General features: G+C 32.6%; 2 protein-coding genes across 2 annotated transcripts; both read left to right on the forward strand.

Annotated features, from left to right (window-relative positions):
* Window positions 1–1,424: 1,424 nt before the first annotated feature.
* Window positions 1,425–9,627, forward strand: LOC130655029 (uncharacterized). Its single transcript, XM_057457731.1, has 10 exons — window positions 1,425–1,776; window positions 2,011–2,157; window positions 2,298–2,371; window positions 2,464–2,578; window positions 5,613–5,651; window positions 5,825–5,863; window positions 5,953–6,324; window positions 6,416–6,637; window positions 7,148–7,491; window positions 7,796–9,627. Exons 3-10 carry the CDS (start codon window positions 2,345–2,347, stop codon window positions 7,961–7,963), a joined length of 1,326 nt encoding a protein of 441 aa, XP_057313714.1. The 5' UTR covers window positions 1,425–1,776; window positions 2,011–2,157; window positions 2,298–2,344; the 3' UTR covers window positions 7,964–9,627.
* A 4,342-nt stretch (window positions 9,628–13,969) lies between these two features.
* LOC130655118 (uncharacterized) lies at window positions 13,970–22,488 on the forward strand. The gene is made up of 14 exons (XM_057457817.1): window positions 13,970–14,270; window positions 16,376–16,721; window positions 16,824–16,871; window positions 17,194–17,361; window positions 18,981–19,087; window positions 19,168–19,303; window positions 19,709–19,759; window positions 19,869–20,011; window positions 20,092–20,142; window positions 20,455–20,506; window positions 20,673–20,903; window positions 20,977–21,186; window positions 21,544–21,887; window positions 22,100–22,488. Exons 1-14 carry the CDS (start codon window positions 14,196–14,198, stop codon window positions 22,316–22,318), a joined length of 2,181 nt encoding a protein of 726 aa, XP_057313800.1. The 5' UTR covers window positions 13,970–14,195; the 3' UTR covers window positions 22,319–22,488.
* Window positions 22,489–22,976: the final 488 nt, after the last annotated feature.

Consider the following 22,976-nt stretch of genomic DNA (forward strand, 5'->3'; position numbering starts at 1 on the left):
GACGGAATACGGCTATTATTAAAAAGACTAGTCGTTAACCCGTGGAAATATCCACGGGGTTGTCCGTCTTCAAATTACACGTTATTACACGTTATCAGATCGTCATTAGAGCGGAAAATAATTTTTGCAAAACAATGCTAAGCGTGAAACAGTGTACTTGTGCAGCGCCCCGATTTTTATTATTTAATCTATTTTTTTTACAAATACTCTTTTAGGCACATCTATACATCAGCGGTAAGTCGCATTTATTAGGCTTTTTGTTTATAACATATAAGATGTTCTTACACTTTACAGAGCCAATAATGGCAATCTAGTCAGTGGCCCGTGAAAAATCCAATCGTTCCTTTTTTACCGCATCTATTCATGAAACAACCAACCTCGTCCCCAGGGCTTCTCTTCGAACAACCTATGCTAAGTATGGTTTAAAGAAGTAATTTAAAGACAGGCACAATATCTTTCTGAAAATTTCACTTAGATGATTTTTTAAAACCCTATTGTGGAACTTTGACTACTAAAATGTCTTTCAAAAATATAAAAGCTATTTTATATTTTTGGCTTAACTTTGGTTGCATATTAAACAACACGTATTTTCAGACAGATCAAACGATGGGTCTGCATATGTACTCTTCTTAGGCGTGGCTAAGGCATTAATCTTTATTCTGCATGATTTTAGAAAGCAGCTGTTTGGAAGATGATTTCGATAAAGATTACAAAAACGCACGTACGTTACTAATTTAGCTATGATTTCTATGTTTCTATAGTAACTATGACGTTATAACCAGTGGGCTGAAAAAAGATCGCTTCGACACTTTACGTATGATATTTTTGTGGGGAATAAAAGTTTGGAAAAATATTACGGTGACCTTCCAAGCAAAAATAATAATAACTAAAACGCTGCAGTATTTCGTTTGATCGAATTTTGCTATATTTTGAAGTACTGTTAAAATAACTTTAACTTTACACTCTAAAGCTTCCTCTCTGAGCTCATGCCTCGCGAGCATATTAAACACGGTACAAAATGCTAACATTAGCACTTTCTACCACCACGAGATAAATTCTGACAGCGCTGCATAGATACAGGTTGGTTTACTGACCTTAACCCTTGTTTTAAACGAATGAAAAAACGAATTTTAAAATAAATACCAGTTTGTCTTTAAAAAAAAAATTAATGAGAGCTTGAGTAGTTTCAAGGCTTAAAATACTAATTCTAGAGTTTGAAAGCAAAAGCAAATTCCACAAAATCGTTCTACTTATGCCTTTTCAACGAAATTTATAATCCTCATGAATTTGTTTTTCGTAAGATTTACGGCCCTTGAATACAATTTGTGGACGCTCTATCCCAAGTACTTTGCAGAAGTATAGGATCACATTCTATCGTCTATAAAAGCTGATAAATCGTTGTAGGTATAAACAAACGACAATTTCTATCGATTTTAGAGAAATTAGATAATCGGTTTTTCCCGAAAGTAAGCGGTTTAGCAACCTCGTCCCCAGGGGTTTCAGGGTTTTTACATTTAAAAACCCTGGGACGAGGTTAGCAAATTTGAAAAGTTACAGGGGCTATTAAAATAGTCATTTAATTACTTTTAGTTTTTTGACGATTTCTGGTCCTGAGATCTCGCGTAGACGTTATGTGGATAATATCACTTTTGCTCGCCGGTTCAGAATGGTCGCAGTCATGGCGGTCGTCGGAAGCTTGTGGCTGTCGTAAAGTGTTATTTTTTTTTTTTAATATCTAACGAAAAGCAACTTTATAAGCAAATAAAAACTTTACAGGTAAACTTGTTTTTGCTCAGGAGGTGACCTTTCAAAACAAAACAATAGATTTTCGCAATATTGGAACTGTTAACTTTTTTCTTAAAGCTCTGTTGGTTTTATAAATTTTATGCTTTTTTTTTTTGGAATCTTGTGGGATAATGAAGGATCATTTGTGTGCTGACTTTCCTTCCGAGCTATCTGACTCAAATGACTTTATTAGAAGTAAAAGGAAATGATTAATTCCATTTTTAGCTGACGACCTTAGTGTTACATCGATTGGTCAATCTTGTGGGCGATATTTTCCAGAATGTTCGCCATATACCCTCAATATACACGTAGAATTTTGTGTGGAAATAACAACACCATACTTGGCACTTGTATTTGATTCTGTCCATGGAGGTATGCAATTGCTCCTTTTTATACGCTTTTGATATGTCAAAGATGATTAAATCCCCCAGCAAATGGAACTGGATGTGATATTTTTTTGTTATTATTTTAAACAGTTAATTATTGAATTATTATTTTTTGTATTTACGCAGGTTGTTGGGGATTCCTGGTACAATTTTATGAAGCTGAAGAATTAAAAATGTCTCGTTACATTAAACACAACGGGGTAACAAAACAAATAAATAAAATAATTAACCCAGTAAGTAATGGAAAACTTCAAGATGGATTTTAATAAGAAATGCTCATGTTTTTTTTTAGAAGAAAGCGTATTCTCCTATCAAATACGCGTACGAATTTGTTACTCCTTATCGCATCGTCGTGACACCATTACCTAGTGGACGGTCGATCAGATTTTTTGTGAAACGAACTCCAAGTAAATAATTAAAAGTTTTTTTACATTATTAAAGGAGAACTAGCGAAAAAACCTACATTATCATTAAAACATTCTTATATATCACGAAAACAAATTAGCATAAAAAACATTTCTTATTTTTGTTTTAAATTTTACCCCTTAAAATCGATAATGACGTTAATTTAAGTTAACTTAATTCATACATACTAGCTGTTTCCCGTGGAAGAATCCACTGTATTCCATTTAATTTATGTAGCAGATATATGTCCATCAAAAATCAAACAATACAGCAGTGCGCATCTTACATCTGCATTATTATATAAATGACCAAAAAAATTAAAGGTTTTCAACAACTGCAGTATTTATGTGACATTTAAAATCTAAATCTACTAAAATTACTTGCTCTGACCATCTGACAAATGCGAAAATTATTCGGAAAGAAGTTTTCAACATACATCTCACCCATAAAATTTAAATCACTCAAAACGCCACATATATACAAAAAAGCTGATCAATGTCAAACACAAATCTCTCTCATTGTATATGTTAAAATCAGTTAGTTTATTGCAAACCCTGCCAAAGGTTGACACACAATATGAAAAATAAACAATAAATTGTGCCTCTGACAGAATTTTTTATCTAAGGTGAAAAAAAGGGATTTGCAAGGACAAATTATAATGCAATAAAACATTATTTGATATATTGCATACAGTCCTTCCTCACCAAACTTTAGACAAAATGCCAACAAAATAACGGTGTTTAAATCTAAAATTAATAAAGTCCTTTTAGCAATTTGCATGCTGTTTTACCATCAATAAAGTAAACAAAATTTCAAATCTCACATAGTATTCTGTCACAAATTTTCATAAAATATATATATAAGTCATAATGAGTCATGTTAAACAACAGCAATCAATCTGTATATAAGTTCATTTTATGTCAATTTTTGCACCAATTTTGCAACACAAAATACAAATTCTAAATAATACTAAAATCTCTTATTTTGGTCCTTCGCATACCGAAGGTCTCCCACAAAAGTTTAATTAAAATGTAAAAAATGAGAGGTAACGACAAAATCAAAGTTTGCAAAATTTAACTATTTCAGTACATATATCTACTGCATATGCCCTCTAAAACAATATTTTAATCCAAAATGCCAAAGAAAAACAGTTTGCAACAAAAATCAGTTATTTCGATAATATTGCATACACTCTTTCCTCACAAAAGCTTCACAAACTGTAAAAAAAAGAATGGTTGTAGGGAGTGCTTCTGATTCAACAAAAAAAGTTTTTTTGACATATTGCATCTAGCCCTTACCCATTAAATCTTACACAAAATTTCCAAAACTATATACGATTTAGAACACATCAAATTTAAATCGAGAAGGATCAGTCATTTCGATATATTGCACGAAGTCCTCCCCAGTAAGAATTTATACAAAATATAGAAAAACAAAGCTTGCAAGGTGTAAAATTGAATTCTTCTTCTGTGTATATATATATGGTCCTTCCTCGCAAAATTAACATAAAATGTCAAAAAGGTTCAGATATAACATCTAACACAACAAAAATCAGTTATCAGTATATGTCATGCCATTGTCTTCCACCAAATGTTCCCCTTAAGGTTTCACAGACACAGCCTGTAAATTAAAAACAACTAAGATCAGGTATTTTGGTCTATTTCATACCATTCTGTTCCAAATAACTTATAAAATGTAAAAATTGAGTGGTAAAACAGAAATGTCAAAAAGAAGAAAAAAATAGCTTACAAAGAGTATAAAATTGAAATCAACAAAGTAGCTCTTTTGGTGTATTAAATATAAGCCATACGCACAAAAGTTTACACTAAATGTAAGAAAATGGTTGTGTTTAGTAATTTTAAATTAAGAAAAGTCAGTTCTTTTAGCATGCTGATTAAGGTTTTTGCCCACAATTTGAAACAAATTAAATTTACATTTTAAAAATAAGTAATTTCTGAACTTTATTTTCAGAATATTTGGAGGAAAAGAACTTCGCAAACCAAAAAAAACCCAGGAAAATGTTTAAAATTTTCAGGGTTAATAACGTTAGATGTGTTTTGTGGGAATATATATACTGGGAATCTTTAGTTTCAAGCTAGCATTAGCTAGCTACAGCAGCTAATAGCTAGTCACTTAAATATAAACTGGAGACTTAGCTAGGTATAAAGAACATGGCTACATATATATATATATATTCCTAGCTAGCTAGCTAGCTAGTTGTAGGTGGTGGTTGGCTTTTTATGATGCTAGCTATAAAACATGTCTGGCAACAATTATATAATCAAAACTGAAAATAAAACATGAAAAAACCTTACAGAACCTTGCTATGATTAATTTATAAAACCATGCTCTTCTTCAAATGTTTTTTTAAAGATTTATTTTGAATGAAAGAGTAGAGAATACTCAAAAAGAACAGCCATCTTTTTCGTAAACACAATTTCCGTTTTATGCTAGGAACTTCATTTAACAGTCCGTATGCTTTGTGAATATCTAATACCGTTTCATATGTAGCGATACCTATATATATATGCTAACATAGAGTTTTTTGGCATAAGGGTATATATATTCATATCGTTATTAGCAGCGGGTTATATATTTACACCTTATGTGCGATTTCTATGAAGTACATCCCTAATCTTTTTAGTTAAATTTTAGCGTACAGCCACGTCATAAAAAAGTGACCCGTGATTTCCGTGTCGTGGACTCACAGTTTTACTCACGCAAGGGAATTAATATATAAGATTCTGTTGATTTGTGGCGTCGCACGACGTGAATAGCTCAACAGGACTGGTAATACGATGAATGGAAATTCAGTGAATTCTTCGTCTTCCCAGAGTGATTTAGATATGTAAATTAGCTAAATTAAACTAGCTAAATTCTAGTAGAAAAACATCCTCGCACAAATATATGTACAGTTTATATTCACACTCTAGTGAACATTTAAAGCACAACTTGTTATTAATCGTTAGTTCTCCTTTAAAAAACTTTGTTAGTCTTTATTTTTTCATTATTAATTAATTATTTTAAATCTTACAGGTAAATGTGAATTGGATGTTATTGAGTTCTTAGAGCCTGGTACGTTTAATTGCATTTTATTAGTCACAAAAATTATAATCTGCGGAAACTCAACACAAATGTAACTTCTCTTATCAAAGGGTGGGCATCAGAACCTGGGGTTTGTTTGTTACAACATGTCCATAACTTACAAGCATAGAATGCCTAATGTTTTGATACTTTCCTTTTTTTAGATATAAGGAAAATATTTGCACATTGTTTAGAGAACCCAGGTATGCACAGTTACACAGAATCTGTGTCCATTCTTTATCATCACATACCCAGCTTTCTACATTAACAGTAAACAAACTATTTTTTCTAGACATAGAAGAGAAGATTGCAGCTGTGGCACCATTATGCAATTCCTTTGCCAATGCAACAGATCATGTGATTAGCTATGTGAACAAAACTTCAGTGAAGGAATTAAAATGCAAAATTGTGCCATTTGCTCTTCCTGTTGAATATTTTCATCCAAACAAATTGAATCCAAAGAACATACCAACAATAACTGGAATTTTTGTAGCTGTTTTGATATTCTTTCTAGCCATTATCTTTAATGTTAAACGAATAAGAGTTTGGACATCACTTTTTAAGTTTGGAGCATCATTTTCAAGTAGAAATACATCAAAATCGCATCATTTTTCCATGGAAGATATTGAACAACAAGCTTCACATACTAAGGAAACTAGGAAAGGTAAGAAAATAAGCTTAAAGCTTCATTGTTATGCAACAATGTATAACCTACAATAAAAATGCAAAAATAAAGAGATTGTTTGTTTGTTTAGATAGCATACGAAAAGTTATGATTCTAAATCGACCAGGTTGTGAATTGATTGAAACACTATTAAGAGATTTAGCTTTCTTCTTAAAAGCATATGGTATTGATGTAAAGTTGTCATTGCTTGAACAAAGTCAGATTGACGCAGAAGGAGGAATTTCATCGTACTTACAAAGAAATATTGATTCTTGTGATTATATTCTTATCATGTTTACAGAACATGATAAAGGTATTGCTGTTTTCTTTTTCTTTTTTTCAGTAACGTTTATTTTTTTTCCTTTGCTGGCTGTCAATCCGTGGAAAATCCATGGGAAATCGTCCATCAAATATAATTCACATCTGGCAGCTTCATGAATCCTGACAATAGTGGTTTGGAAACTATTTTGAATGGAAGATTTTAAGGGACAATTGATCCCAATTCCGAGCATAAATCTTTTCCTATCTTCTCAAGTGCGCATAAAAGGGCACTCATTTCTTCAGAATTAGTGATGTTGTATTTTTTTCTCGTATTATGACGGTTTATTAGCTCTTGAAAAAAAAAATCAACTCGCTCCCATATTTTTTCAAGGCTTTTATGTAAAACACTCGAAAATTATTCGTAAAACGAAACAGGTTTATTTTAACTCACCCCTGTCTTAAATGAACGCCTGCCTTGAACAAGCATCACTAAATAGAAAGTTCATTAACGCACTTAAAATTTTGTCTAAGCGTTTTTCTACAAATGTATTTCTTAATTTAGAGCACACATCCTTAAAACATCGACCATACGAATTTGCTTTAAAAGTCATCAGTGGTTTAGCATATCATCAGAATGATAGTTCCAGATACATTCCTCTGTATTTAACAAGTTATGAAAAAGCACTCAGTTTAATGCCATCGTTTTTCATTGGTTCTCATAATTTTGGCTACAAACTTCCGAAGGATATAACAAAGCTTTTAAGACATTTATTACATTCTACAGACCTATCAAACTCAAAAGATATGGCTGCAAAGTTGGAGTATTTTACAAATAAAACAAAGGCTACGTGTAAGCGTATAGAAGCCAAGCATCATTATTGCTGTTGCAAGGAGGATTGCATGAAGGTCTGTTCTTTCTGCTTTATTATTACAGAGCATAGTACTAAAGTCGTAGTCATTGGAAAAGGACGTGGTGGGCGGGGACGATCGTCTTTTTTTATGTAACTGTATACTGTAGTCCTAAAAATTTGATAGCTTTGTAAGCTGATCTAGACGATTAATAACATTTTACTCACTAGACAACTAGTCACACGACAAAATGTTCTATGAATTTGCAATCTTAAGGCTCCAACTGAAAACATGGCTACGACTCTGAGTATCCCTATTTGATTAACATTGAATTTTTTGTACACATATTTTTTTACCATAGGGTATGCTGTACGGCAGTGTCAGCAACCTGTCATCTGTATGGGCGTCTACAAAATGGTCATCATCCTGCTCAGTTGATTTATCAAAAGAAGAAAATTTTTGTCGTCCATTGCAAGAAGAAACAGATTTCAAATTGGATGAAATGGTATCTTCAGGGACAATTTCATGAAAGCGTTTATCGATGGTTTCATTCAAAAAAAAAATTATAAAAAATAATGTTTTTGTCATAGTTTTTAAAACTGACAGACTAACAAACATTACATTAATCATTTTTTTCTTTCTCAAATTTACCATTGCACGCGGAAAATGCTTTTCCAACTCTCTTTGCATTTCTATGCATTTTGAGGTCATACATGCAAGAAAGCAGAATGCCATGGAAGGGGGTTTAGTTACGAGCACATTTCGGGTTGCTAGCTGTTTACATGCAAGTTTATAGAATGCAAATGTTGACTTTTAATAGGACAGTTTCATAAAATCGTAGTTAATACAGTTATATTGTTTTGGCGGATAGCGGTGTGATAAAAATTTTTGTAGATTTTTAATGTCTATATTTTTATAGGTTAAACTACGTAGCTACTTTTATTGATAATTTTTTACTTTACCGTTTGCTAGCTTAAGGAAATTTATTTTCGTGAGAACTAATTTTTGCGAGAACTAATTTTCGTGAGAAAAATTGTGAAATTAAAATTTAATTACGGCGGGAATTAATTTTCGCGAAGTTGGAAATCCGGATATTACGCAAGAATTATATTTCGCAAATTTCGCGAAAAAGGATTTTGTGTAGGAGACACTATATAAAAACTGCTGAAGTTGAAATTCACGTATATCTTGTATGTAGTTCCAGGTAGATAAAAATTTGGCGTTAATTAATTTACGTAAATTTCGCGAATTGCTATTTTTCAAATATTTTCGCGAAAACTAATTTTCGCAATATTGACAAAAACACGTGAAATTCGCAAAAATTAATTACCTTAAGGTCGTAAATTTACTTTACTAACTTTGATATTTCGAAAAGAGAAAACTAGGAACAGCGAGCTGCTCATGTAGCTAGCTATAGTTAGCTAGCTATAGTTAGCTAGCTATAGGTATTTCAACATTCTCACAATGATATTTAAATCAATATTTACAGAAAATCAGCTGTTTATGTAGCTAATTGTGACACACCCTATGTCACTACTTTATCTTGCAACTGTATAACAAATCTGTATGAAGTACTGTTATGGCTAATCTTATTATGAGTAATAAATACGCTTTTTAATAAGCAACCAACCAATAAACAGCAAGTTCTGGGATGGTAAAATCCTAAGCGATGTTTAAGTGCTTTGTTATGTACTTTAGCAACTACTAGCTTTTAATGAAAAGGGGCTTCTATGTGATTTGATAGAGCATAGTTATAATAAACCTTCATATATAGAAACCAAATTTTTTGAAATGGCTCTCAATTTTTATTCAGGAAAAAGGAAAAAGGAATGTATAACTTCTGCACATGTTTTTTCTATTAAGTCTAAATTACTGAATGTTTAGCAACACGGAAGTCTTAATATTCATACCAAATAAGCTCTTATAAAAGCAAGATTGCGACAGACTGCGATTTTTTGTTTACTTTTTACTTATCAGGGACAGGGGTATTGCTTGTGTATTAAAACGGCTGCTGCCAAATAAAACATATTATCTTGTTTTTCTATTTTAGTATTGATAATTCTGTTAAGAAATTGCCACAAATAACTACCACAAACGTTTTCGAAGACCCCTGCCTTTTTGATAAAATTGAAGAGTTTGGATATTTCCGCTGTATCATTGTAATTTGCGCAGAAAATAAATATAAGTATTATCGCTGTGTCCAAATAATTAAGAGAATATAGTTGACAAATCCACTGTAAATATGGTATACATTTGTGTCGGTTTAACCCTCTTTGGTCCAGTGTATGCGGGGAAATTGCCCTCCCCCCATACGGAGCAATGATATTTGCCTCCATTACGTATTTTTATTAGAACTCATTTTCCCAGAATCTTATTTTTATAATCTTAGAATTTTCAATCAAAATACACAAAAATAACGTGTAAATGATAATAATTGGTATGATATATACTTCTTTCCCATCGCTATGATTACGGTTACAGATTTTAGAATAACACCCTAACCTGATTTCAACCGAAGAATTTATTAAATTGTTCTATTTAAAGTATATAGATAAATGTTACCGCCTTATTTTAAACTTTTAAAGTGGCAAAAATCTCCCCCACACATCTGTGCAACAGACATCATTTTATTCACAACAAGAAGACATGCGTCTTTAACATCTGCGCTGCAAGAATAATCAAATGGTCATACGTACGCAAATCCCTGCTTCAAGAGCGTGCGTCATGTATTATAAAATTCATTATGTAATGCATATAAAGCATTCATGATACATAAAGATCGTTTCGCATTTAGGATGCATATTATTTTTTGAACGTGCGTAGGAAAAAATAGATCAAGTCAGTCTTCTTGGCTAAGCCAAGAGTAATTTTTGAGAATGACGGTTGGATAAGGAAAAAGAAACGCAGCCATTACTCGTCCCCTCCCCCCCCCCCCCCCCCCCCCCAGCACTTGTTAGGTTTTTTCATTGGGACGGAATCTGAACCTCCACCAGTAGAAGGAGAAGCTGTAGAAACGAGGTTGGAAAAGTATTATTTTTAATGCCATAAAAAAATGGAAATTCGAATATCACCACACACTCTGGCCTACTCATAGACTGCGCACTTCGCCTTAGTCGTTCAACTTTGATGAAAAGAGGGACAGGGAACTATATCGTAAATCGAAAGCTTCTTCTGTGAAGCAAGTTGTTAATGCGCATGCGGAATATTTTTAGAAAATCGAAAACACCAGTGTATTAAAATCAATCTAAAATCCTATCTGTGGGAACCCCAGAAAAGGACCTCAAACGATGTTACACCATCGATACACTCGGTGCGCCTTGCAAAACCTCTCAAAAACCGTTTTACTGCTCAATTATTTCCGGCTCAAAAGAGATGCAGTGGTATTGGAATTATCGATATCAATAGACATCAAGACAAGTCATAAGACTTAGTAAAACTCACTTCAGTTATTTTAATAATGAACACTAACAAAATCTAAAACCTCCTTCACAAGAAATCAACATTGTCGTATAAGTCTGATTTACAACAACAGTTTTGTCTCAATGCTATTGAAGGCGTGTCATTTGCAAACATAGAAATTTCTGGCACATTGATTCTTTGAATACGCTCACAGAGGAATTGTAAAATAGAAGTTATATAAAAGGAAGACAAATACCTTTCAAGAAAACAAAATAACAACATAAAATGTCAAAAGTTTCAAGTTGACTAGTTTTCTGGTTCACTGTTTGATACCAAAACACGTATTTCTAGTGTTGCAAACGATAGTTGATACATCATCAGACAACATGAGCACGACCAACTCTTCATCATAAACAGGAACAGCCATATTCTTTTTAATCAAACTACGCTCTGTGCAAATACCTTTTCCACACTTGGATTCGACCATGTGAGCCATGTCTGGTTTCTACAGAGTATACGCTTCTCAAAAACAGGTTCCTGGAAATGACTTTGCTAATTTCAAAATTGTAGCTTGTAACGTAAATTTTATAGGATAGGACGCCCAATTCAGATGAACAAGGAAATCATTGGACATATTAATTTTTGACTTAACCTTGCAAAATCTTAAAAGAGGTAGCAAGAAATAATTTTAACAGCGCTTCTAAAAAACAACGATATCTTTCGAATTTTGCTACGCAATACATTAAAAAATTAAAAGACCTTTGCCCTGACACGAGTAACTGCGAAAGCCTTCGAGCGCAATTAAAGAATTGCAGACGTTTTAACCAATCGTATTTCAAAGCTTATTTTTAGATGGGCGCAAAATGTAATTTAGGGTTTCAGCGACGCGCATTTGTTATGGCTTTTGAACTCTGTCTCCATCCAAATAACGCATTTACTGCTTTGTAACGCTAAAAGCAAGTGTTTACCGCCTTTATCAGCTTTCCAACTGCCTGTATTTAACGCGTTTTAATCGATGCACAGCATTTTGCAGCTCTTAGCATATAAATATTAATTTAAATTACGCCACATAGTTAAGCAAAGAAGACTTGATGGTTTAGCATGAAATACAATCTCGTCAGCTTTGTATACCTAAGGCTTAGTTGCCAAGGTACTACTAGGCCTACCATGTTCAAACTAAAAAATGTTACATTACAATAAAAATTTTACAAAGTAAACCGAACAAAAGCCATTTAAAAATTTTATGTCTTATTTTAATATTATCTTACCTTAATAATTTTATTTTTTATTTTTCATGTAAGATTTTTAACAAAAAATAATAGTTTTACGTTTTTAATCAAATATGAAGTACATTTTTTATAAGTGTAATTTCACGGAGTAAAAACTTCACGTGGCATTTAAATGTGAAGTATATATTTCGATCAATCAAAAATAAAGCAGGTGTAACCGTCCAGTCGAACAAACATGACGAAGGTCGTGTATTTTCTGAAAGTATTCTTACGCTTCAATCAAATATTTTTGAGTGTTATGGATGTGTATATGTTCTTAACAGATGTAAGAGGAAATGAAATGATCATCCATTCTTTCGAAATATGACACGCGGACAAGGAAATTAGAGCCTGTCCGTCCGCATTCTCCGCCTTCCTTGAAGGTTGTTTAGAAACAGAACTGTCATTTCTATTCAATGAGTTATTTTTGCGCATTATTTAAAACGATGATACATGACGTTAAGCGCTACTTATTAATTTCGTTTCGTATTAAGTGGTATTTTTTATTCATAAAACTAGACTGCAATTTTTAATTGGCAAGTCATCGCTATTTTGGTGGTATAGACGCTTTATAACATTTTTTGGAAAATACTTTTCTTATATAGCACATACAAGCGACCGTATTTCATACTTAATAGAATAAGTAAAAAATACACTTTGTACTTAGTTAGACATCAAGTGGCGTTTTTACTTTACTAGAAATGCACCTTATATTTAATCAAAAACGTGAAGTATCTATTGTTTTTTACAACACCCTTTACAGAACATTTTAAAGTGTGTATTGTAGAATTTAGCCATTTTGATGGAGCCTAAAAATGAAATTTTTGAAATGATCTTTAACTAAAAAACACATAAAAGATTACAATATTTTTAAACAACGCACTTTTCTTTAGCCTTTGGAAAATTACACGGGGGATAGCCGTCGTTTTCTGCATCGTTTTTTTTTTGTGCATCATTGCCGTCTGTGAACATGAAGTATTGAATTTTACTTGGACGAAGGTTACTATGATTGTAGGCACCATTTTAATGGTGTTTTTGATTACAAAACACCAGGATTTTTAATTCGGCTCATAGACAGACAGCGAGCATCATTCATAATGTAGATGTTCATACTTCGGTTGGTTTTTTACTACAGGCGTGTTGTTACGTGATCGCATATGTCAAACATAGATTTGTAAACGCTTTGTGTACCTTTAATGTCGCGCACTTTCGAAGCCATCTCTTCTTTTCTATAACTAAATGACTTTATTCCTTGATAAAAGTGAGTTATATTTCAGATGGTTGACCCTACCACTTTCGAAGGATAATCCCTTTATGTTTTTTCCACAACAAACACTGATAGAAAAAAAAAAGATTATGAAAATTTTTTTCCACTGGACAAATAAATTATTCGTGAGCTCAAAAGGTCACGTGACTTGGCTTTAAGATATAAAAAATTACTCTTTTTTGTGGGGAAGAACAAACATCGAACTTAAATAATCCAAAAAGGTGTTCAAATAAAAAGTACATACTTAATTTAGGTGAGTGCTCGATTCATTCAAAATGTGATGTCATCTCAAAAATCACAATGAATTGAATTTCACGTAGTTTCAATTTCAAGCCATTAGACGTAGTCCCCTTTATTTATAATTGATGCTTACACTAACCATCCTCTGATTTGACCATGAGACGCTCACTTGAGCAGGAAACGCTGATTTGAATTTAATGATATCATGTATCGCAGGTACGAAGTAATTTACACTGACGTAGTAAAAAAATACATTACTTGTCCATTACATCATGTTTTGTTAAAGTCCTAATCATTTTCCTATAGCCTGGTTTCTATGCACTTGATAAAATCAGAATTCAACAAAAAGATTCGATACTCAGAATTATTAATATGTATGATAAGAAGGAATCTGTAAAGACATAAAATTTAACAAAAAATTATAAAAAGACATATCAAAAAAGATTATATATAGGATTTAGGGAATATATGTAAAGTAAAAACCGTCTTTTTAATAACTTCATTAGTAAAACCTAATTTTGTGACGATCACACAAATTAATTCAAAGTGATAGTTGTTTTAGTAGACAGGGACATTTAGTTTAAAAAATGTTTTTGTCCACCTGTATTGCAGCATTATGGCTCCTTATTCCGCTCCTTATGATAAAGTACGCAGAGTGTAAGGTAAGAGTTTATCGGGGTTTTTTGTTGATTTTGTGGTTGAGGTGGTTTGATTGGGAAATTTTATGTAATTCTTAGTTAAGTTTTTTTTTTGTTGACGTTGGCAAAAACATTTATTACAGCAACGTTGCTGGTTTGTTGACATTTTCTTATTTTTTGTTTATTTTTTGTTTGTTCCTTCGTTTTATTTCGTTTCGTTTCTTTTCGTTTTGTTGAAGCTAGCACAGCTAAATAAAAAAGGCCGAAAAATTTGGGTGAACACAAGCGATTTATTTAAAAAAAACTTTGAATATATTTTGAGGATAAAGAAGATAAAAAATTTACAATAAACTTGTTGTACAAGATTTACCATTCCTATTCACCACTACTAGAAATTTAATTTTCAGGGATATTATGATAATACCACTTACGGTTATTTGCTGGCTCACTGTTTTGATAAAAAAGATAATAGCTAACGTCATCCAGTTTGCGATGACTTCATCACTTATGTCAAGTATGGGGAAAATGATGTTGTAATGTTTGAATTGAAGTCTTATAAGCGGTATAAGTCATAAGTAATCTTATAAAAACACAATGGTTAAAATATGAATTTTTAAATGTAATGAAAATATTTGGGAGCATTAGATTTTATAATATCTTCCTTAATGCCTATAAAACCGAATCAATAAATCGACTACAACTAAAGCGATTTAAAACGTTTTTTACTTGAAGTCAATTTAATTATGACAATGCTATTAAAACTCATGTAAATTCTAAATAAAGAATGTAAGATGACAAAGTTATAAATTATTATTATTAACTAGTCGTTGCCCGTGGAAAAATCCACGGGTTCGCCCGTCCTTTGAATTTACCCGTGGCAACAAAGTGGATAAGAATTTATCGCATTTGATATTCGTGTTTCCGTAACACCATTTTCTAACTTAGCGGGGGTCCGCGCAGAGACAGACAGACAACGGCTATTATTATAGAGACTTCTTAGCGATTTAGCGATTCATCCGGGGTTTTCACATTTTTGGTGAAATATATCCTAATTGTAGTAGTATAAGCTGTCATCCTAGATAAGAGGAATTTATAAGTTAACAGTTTCTGTGCATATTTAAAAGTTTATTTTTTCTTTATCACAAATTTTCTGTTAATTTTGCAAATAATCACTTTAGTATTTTTTCAGCGCTAAGTACAAAATTGGGGTCAAGTATCTACTAATGTCAAAGACTATAGTAATTAAAACTAATAAGTAATATCCGTTGTATCCATGAAGATATGATAATACTATCGAAGTCAAGAAAGCGAAAAACTCATGGGGATGAAATAAGAAAGGGAGGGGGTTTAAAACAAAACACAAAATTAGAGAAATTATGATCTCTACGCGTACAAAATACGATGAAGCAGCATAAGAAATACTAAAAATTTGTGATTCCAGGATTAGTTAGAAAAGATCAACTGTAGCTCCACACCCCACAAATATAAATTATTAACAAATTTTGCCTTTAAACGGTCTTCAGGTAACAAAAATCAAAATTTTGCTGTTGCCAGAATGATTTGTTTCGTTCACTACTCAGTGAGACGTGCAATTTTCGAAGTACAACGCCCCAATCACTTTATATGGTACTTAATTCAACGCAATTTAAACTTGTTAAGGTTCGCCTTAAACAGACACAAAAGAACCTTTGAATCCTAAAAAAATGGTTAGATTCAAATGCGCTAATTGCTCTGGCGCCTGTGTTGAAATGACGAGAATTTCTTCTTCATACGACAGACGTGTTAGAATGCTTCGCTTACCTAACCAGCAAAAATAGCACAAAAGCTAAAATTTTGGTATCGCCCTAATTTGCAAATTGATCTTCACTGCCAAGTGTTATTGTATCAATATTTTGTGAATAGATTGCAGAAACCACCCTTGGTTTATGTTTCAAATCAACTATAAACATACGATCAAGGAATATGAGGCAAAAAGTTAGAGCCTTTTATAACAAATCACTCCCTTTCAATGTAATAAAAAGTCCATATTAGAGGTGGAGAGACGTGGATTAAACAATACATTGTTTACATCTACTTTTTTTTGTTGTTTGTTATTTTTCCCCGTATTACACCACTAAATTATATTTTAGAACTTTACCTTCGCGAAAAAATTGGAAAATTATGATTACTTTAAGCCAGGCGACCAATTTAAATGCAAAACAAATGATCCAGCAATAATAACATGGCAGAAATGCTCATTTGGAGGGTTTGTTTTTGGATGTGGAGATTTATTAAAGGATCCACATCACTCACACTGTAAAAATATACTACTTGACGATACTCTGTTCAAAATTGATGACTTTAAAGAATCCAGTACTTCAATACTGACACTAAGAAAGCCTCCAGAACTCCCTGAAGAAGCCTGTGTTCGTTGCATTGCAAAGCAAGAAAGTACAAACCTTACAATTATACAAACTTCTCCATTAGAAATCGAAGGTAGACATTTACTTGCTGAGGAAACCCATAGAACATAAAAAACCTTTATATGTAGTTATGGCATATGTTTGCATCCTTTCTCATTTTTTTTTTCTTGTTTAGAAAAGTGTGGAACACCGCTGAAAAGATTTGCGATAGGTTCTTATCAATGTAAGTATTTACCTAAAACATTTACCTAAACGAAAAATTACACGAAGACAGTATACTGGTATAAAAAATGGAGACTGCCAAACCAATTGTTTTAAATATTCCTACAAATAATCAAATTTCCAATAAGTGCAGCATTTTGATTTCAAAAGATATGATAAGTGATTGACATCCAATTGTGTTATCACATTTTGTTAAAAACCTAAAATTTGGAAGTTACTATTTATGAAACTAATACGGAACATACTTATCTAGGTCACCACCTGCTGCAATTCTCTCCTCCATTACTTTGATGCCAAAAACCTTTAACATTTTATTTTTTTAGGGTATCCCTGTAGACGAACTGATTATATTTTCCCAAGGGATGCAAAATCAATAAAGAAGTTCAGAGAACATTGTGAGGTATCGTCAGTTCGAAACATACGAATTGAACAAAGGTTAGATAGCTCTGGTAAAGTGGATGTTACAGTGTTTTGGCAAGAACCTGAATTCAGTAAGTAATTGCTCAGCTGTAACAGGTTTTCCTTTCACTCAGCAGTATTTCTTCTACTACGAATTCAGAAAATATAAATCTTTATATTCCGTTTGAAACGAATTATTTCGCACTTTTAAACCAGAGTTTTGTTTTCAAAGTTACTTTTGACGGCTCAATGGTATTTAGGTGCAAGTCCAAAAAATAAAACCCTATTCTGTAAGTTTAAAAAATCAGCAAATTTAATTTACTTTCTAAAGATCGCAAACATAATGACTTCTACACAGTGGTTCGCTCGTAAAATGCCAGTAACTAAGGAATGGTTTTGACTTCAATCGAGCTGGGGAAGCATTTTGACACATGCGCAGAATCTTTTTTTTCTAAAGGACTGTAACGAAGTGACTTCTCTTTACAAGAAATTGACAGTTGTTTTTACAGTATAGACTTCAGCGCACTTTAAATATAGAACTGACCATATATTCATCGCAAATACTACCACATACAAGCCAATATCCACGTGAAAGAAGATATGAATAGCTAGAGAGATCTTACATCTTACAGATAATAATATTTCAGCTTTGTATGTCGTGTGTATGTCGTGCGTATCTTAAGCTTTTTCAATGACCATATTTTTTAGCGGTACCACAAGTTTGGTCTGCGTGTTTTAAAAGATGAGCGTATTGTTTATTGAAACACAATAAAATGGAATCTTGGTAATCAAGAAACAAATCCAACTGTTTTCCTTTGTTTTGTATTTGCTTTGTATTTGCTGTGTATATGAACCCTTAAACACAAAAAAGCCCGACATAAAGAGAAAAAAGTGGCAAGGGCTCTGAATTTTTTGTTCCAGATAGAGAAAAATTTGAGATAGATAATTTCGATAAAAAGCGAGAGCGTACATAAATGTCCAACAGATAGAAAAGTCTACATTTAATTAGAAGTCATAGCGTTTAAACAAAGCGCATAAAAAGATATATCTTAGTTATTCCATAAATTAACGAGTCAAGAAATTAACGCGAATTAAATTAACGGTCATGAAATTAACGCGGCTCAATAAAATTATTTTGAAAAAGGCATTTAATTGACGCGGTTGATCAAAGTTATTTTTAAAAATACATTTAATTAACGCGAACTTAAGAATATGCGATATGACACAAAGTAAAAATCACGGTAACAATTGAACCCACGCTAGTGAAGCGGTCTTTTCTATTACAAGACAATTTGGAGATTGAAATGAAAGTTTTATGTTAAATATTTAAAAATTTAAAGAAAATAGTACTTTCGGTTGATTTCTCCCTTTGATCAGAGTATGATGATTATACAAAAGTTATTTTAAAAAAGATCGTTGAAGAAGAGAACATGACTAAACTATCGTCTGATGAGGAGGAAATAGTAAAAAATTTGACCAAACCAAATTAACAGTATTTAAATTAACGGGTCATGAAATTAACAGTCTTTAAATTAACGGTCATTAAATTAACGCGAATTTTAAAAAACCGCGCTAATTTCATGACTCGTTAATTTCATGGAATAAGGTATAAATTGTTTCCGCAATCCTTCGCACAATCTAGAAAGGTCGATCCTTTTTCATATAATTTTCTATTTCTAATGTTTTTTACTTTCTCCCTACTGTTTTTTAGGAAGAAGTGTCAAAACATATGGCTATGAAATCAAAGTCCAAACCGTTGAAAATTATTATAATTATGATGAAAAATGGTGCTTGTTTACTAGGTATAACATAAAAAAGGTAAAAAAAATTTAATAGTATCTTATCTGATAAACGTTCATATTCATTGCTGTTTTCATAATGTATTTCCACCTTTTTAGGATGGCATATATCACTCAAACCTCAAGAGTCGATTTCATCTCGAAATGCGTCCAAATACGCAATACATTGTTAATGTTACAGCTTTTCCCATTTCAACACCTGCAGAACACAAATTTAAAATCCGAACAATGGAAGGTTTGTTTACCATACCCTTTTCATTTTTATTATTTATCCAAAAAAAAAATAGCAAAAAAATCGCCATGCATTTCAGCTACAGAACGCCTGCACAGAGACTATAATAATATTGAGATATTGAGACGAAGGCAGTTTTTCCTCATTTTGCTACCACACCCGTAGCCCAGACAGACAGCGTTAAAATTTTCTAGTCACATTCTCTAGCACGCCGCACACATAGATCCACATCGAGACCCAAGAGGGCCCACAAACTCTTAAAAAATAGCCATGCTGACGCCAACGACAATCAGCACTAATATGGAAATACGCAATTACTTCTGTGATGAGCTTCGAAATTAGTCGTCTTGTCTCATTATTATTATCTACATAAAAAAACATTTTAAGAGAAAAATCTCTTTTTCTTAGAATTATGTGATGCATACATGAAAAAACATGGAAGAAGAATACACGCTTGTCGTGAGTACCGTATCATTTTCATTTTGTAGAAATTTAATCACATACAGCCATCTTTTATTTTATTCTAACATTTCATATAGTACAAATTTTGTATGAAATTGTTTCTTAGATATAGTAACGAACATAAAAGTTGGAAAATGCACAGTAGACAAATCCGTTACTATTTCTTGGAACAGAAGCAAAGATTCTGACCAATATCCATACACAACTGTTCATAAATCACCATACAATATGCGAAAGTTTTTGCCAAAGGTATTTCCTTACCTTGTGTATTTCGTCATAGTTCTATTGTCATATGTAAACTTATATTACATAGAGTATTATCTTTCTAGGACCAAACGACTTGGACAATCACCAATGTAACAAGAACCGTTTTTGCATATGTACGTATTTTTTTAGAAATATTGTTACTATATTTAGACGTTTTTGTTTCATACAGACTTTACTTAGATTCCTGCATTACAAAAGAAATGTTAGTACCACATTTTGATCAACCAATTGTTTGTGTGCTTCGATAAAATCATCTACTGACCGCGAGACGGCTTGTGTGTTAGACAAGCAAGTTAGAGCAATGCTAGAATCTCTGGCAATGTAACACAGTTACAGTCGGAGGAGAGGAAGAGCCAGCCGTTGGGATGGAATACCTATTGACGTTAAACTTCCCATTACTTACTCATTTACTCACTTAATTTTAGATACAGATCAACACCTCTTATGAAATTAAAATTGATATCCAACCTTGCAAAGGTAATTATTTTGAACTGCATAGAATCAGCCGACTATATGGAGATTTGAGATTTTATTTTTAAATGTTTTAGATTACAAAGAAGCAACGTCTTATGGATTTTCTTTACGGATATTTTTTTTTTTTTTGTTATATGATGTTAAAATCTTGTTTGTTTACTTTTTTTAGACATACCAACCACAGTCCTACCAACAACTCAACCGATAGCAGAGGCAGTAACAACAAACTCCAAAATAAACATTTTTATTCCTATGGTCATTGTGCTGATTGTCGTCTTCACGGTCTCTTTATTTGTGTTATTTTTATATTGTGGATTAAAAAAGGCACGAAAAGGAATAAAGCACGAAATGGAAAGGCTTCGATCAGTGGATAGCGGAGAATACTCCTTCGAAGAGCAAGGTAATTATATACTGGAAGCTGTTTCTTTAAAATTGTAAGACCATCTCTTATTCCTGTTATATTTTCACACTAGGCGAGACTGTGATGCTTGTCTATCCACACGGATGCCGAGAAGTAGAAAACATTGTTTTATTTCTGGCGGGTCAATTACATTCTTTTGGTATTAAAGTGTTGGTTGATAACTTGCAACCAGTCAGAGTTGCCAACTTAGGATTGCCATCTGTTTTGGTTCAAGATTTTAAAGACGCAGACTACGTCGTGACAATATGCACAGAGAAAGAAAGTAAGTAACTAATTTCAAATAGTTCAAATAAGCTGTGAGAGTCTTTATTCTAGGTCCTTGTAAAGTGAATAATTTGCTGACAGTCGAACCCGGTTCCAGGACAACACCCCTGAATAATTGTACCCGGAAAATTTTCCTCGCTAATCTTCCTGGATTATTGTCTTTTGTGCATTCCCCACCGAAGGTAACATCCCCTTCCTTTGAATAATCACCCCCTGTATAACTTGCATTTTCTAATATTTAAACCAAGACATGCTAAATCTGTCTGTTTTATTTAGTACTTTTGTTGACGAAAGCTGAAGAAAAACGAGACTTTAAGCTTTGTGTTTTGACCTTCATTCTTATTTTTCGTTGCAGCAACGAAACTACCAAGTCATAGACCATACACGTTTGTTTTGAACCAACTCATTTCATCTGATTGCGTTTACCAGAATGGCGATCGATACATTGCAGTCTACTTCAGTAAAACAACAAACATGGTACCACTGTACCTCAGAAACAAATCATATTACTTACCATCAGCTCTGCAAAATTTCATTCAAAACTTACTTGGAATTGAGACGTATTTCTCCTCTGTGTATGGGAAGTTCTTCAATGCACAAGCAAATCATTACAAGGATAATAGGAAGGAATTGAAAAGTCTGGTTGAAGCACTCAATAAGACGGACCATAATTTCTGCAATTCTGAAAGCTGCAGTAAAGTTAGTTTTGATTTTTTTCTTGCAAATTTTACATTCGGGTGAACAGGTTTTAAAAACTGGGTGGTCAGATAGTAAATTCGGGTTATTAGGTTGCAAAACCTGGCAAGCAGGGTAATATTATCACCCTATTTCTTTAATAAAAGTAGACTTATGTTCGTGGAAGTAACCGTTCACCTCGTAATTTGTATATAAATACTAACACTTTTGTATAGGGCAAGGTAATGGAGTCAATAAATGTGGATTATCCTACGAATGAGCTGTTGCAGAAAGAAGTGGAAAAATACAAAGTGCTCAATGAAGATAATTGTAGCTTGAAATTTTCTTCAGCAGAATCTTTAGCCGATCAAGAAAAAGAAGATAGTAAGCTTCTACAGCAAGAGAATACGAATGAACATTTTAAAGAAAGTGATGAACACTGCGTACGAACGTGACCACGCCGTTTATTGAAAAACTATGAATAATAAAATGGATGATGTAGTTCCATATTGTTGCAAGTTCTATGAATGTGATAATTGTGTTTGACCTTTTAATATACCTGTAGATGTGATGTATAAATGATTGTGAAATTTCATGTGGTATGAAATAAATTTTTTTTTCCTCATTTGGTCCCTCAAAATAGTTCTGGTTGCTAAAAATGTCTGTATACCATCATAATACTTGACATGATTTGTTCGTTTCTCGTGCTAACTTTTATTAAAGACAGAGATAACAGTTTAGAACAAGTTGGCAAAAAAATATACTGATCAACATTGTGCACCCATTATGAAAAAATTACATTCATTAAAATACTAAAAAATTTAGCATAAACAAATTGAGAACATCATCTCCGCGCCCACCTTTCATGTCATCAACGAAAGGTATATTTGATGAGAGTAAAAATAAAAGACTTCAGTCATGCATACGTCATACATCAATCAACAATTTTTAAGAACTGTCATGCCGTTGGAAACCTATAATTCATCTACTGTTGAATTCAAGTGAAATTTAATTACTGTAATCTTAAGTTTCGAAAAACAACCCCGTGATTTCTTATTATGCAAACGAGAATTCTTTACATCTTAATCATATTTGTATAACCTCCTCAAGAAA

This window comes from Hydractinia symbiolongicarpus, chromosome 8 (assembly GCF_029227915.1).
Source record: "Hydractinia symbiolongicarpus strain clone_291-10 chromosome 8, HSymV2.1, whole genome shotgun sequence".
NCBI classification, from domain to species: Eukaryota; Metazoa; Cnidaria; class Hydrozoa; order Anthoathecata; family Hydractiniidae; genus Hydractinia; species Hydractinia symbiolongicarpus.